The 818-nt window shown below is 41.0% G+C and overlaps 1 protein-coding gene across 1 annotated transcript in view; it reads right to left on the bottom strand.

Annotated features, from left to right (window-relative positions):
* Positions 1-428: 428 nt before the first annotated feature.
* Positions 429-818, bottom strand: part of LOC106511805 (uncharacterized) — a 2,749-nt gene continuing 2,359 nt past the window's right edge. The window contains exon 2 of the mRNA XM_014000539.1: positions 429-811. Coding sequence (XP_013855993.1) covers positions 429-811 — 383 coding nt within the window. The remainder of the gene's footprint in view (positions 812-818) is intronic.

Below are 818 nucleotides of genomic sequence, written 5' to 3'. Positions count from 1 at the left end.
GAATAAAGCTGTCTGCAGGATGAACTGTGGTGATCCTTTGATTTACTTGTTTTATTTTACTGTATAAACATGTTCTTTATATGAATAAAATAAAAGAATAAAATAAAAATCAGTCGGTTTGATAAATTATGTCAGTGTGACGTTAAAAACTACAGTAATGTATTTTTTTTTTTTTACTATTATCCATTTCTTTAAGCCAGCAGTGAAACTATGGCTGTGATGAATATTGAGAAGTGTTGATGAAGTCTTCTGTTAGGAGATGATCAGCACAGGGACAAGATGAGCAGCTGCACAGGTCCTGAAACACAAAGAAAGCTTGGAGGCAACAAAGTCTTGTTTTATGGTGATTATCTTCCTGTGAAGTACAGCTTCTTTATGTTATTGTTCATAAAATACACTGTTGTTCTGATCTGTCTGTCCAAATGTTTTCAACTTGAACAGCACTCTGAGATGACCCTGAAGGCATCACAGTTTAAACCAGGAGCTGAGATGACCCTGAAGGCATCACAGTTTACACCAGGAGGAGCTGAGATGACCCTGAAGGCATCACAGTTTACACCAGGAGGAGCTGAGATGACCCTGAAGGCATCACAGTTTAAACCAGGAGGAGCTGAGATGACCCTGAAGGCATCACAGTTTAAACCAGGAGCTGAGACGACCCTGAAGGCATCACAGTTTAAACCAGGAGCTGAGATGACCCTGAAGGCATCACAGTTTAAACCAGGAGGAGTTGAGAGGACCCTGAAGGCATCACAGTTTAAACCAGGAGGAGCTGAGATGACCCTGAAGGCATCACAGTTTAAACCAGGAGGAGTTGA

This window comes from Austrofundulus limnaeus, unplaced genomic scaffold (genome assembly GCF_001266775.1).
Source record: "Austrofundulus limnaeus strain Quisiro unplaced genomic scaffold, Austrofundulus_limnaeus-1.0 Scaffold3248, whole genome shotgun sequence".
In the NCBI taxonomy this organism is placed as follows: Eukaryota; Metazoa; Chordata; class Actinopteri; order Cyprinodontiformes; family Rivulidae; genus Austrofundulus; species Austrofundulus limnaeus.
The sequence above is the reverse complement of the archived record's forward strand: the minus strand, read 5'-3'. Positions and strand labels throughout refer to the sequence as shown.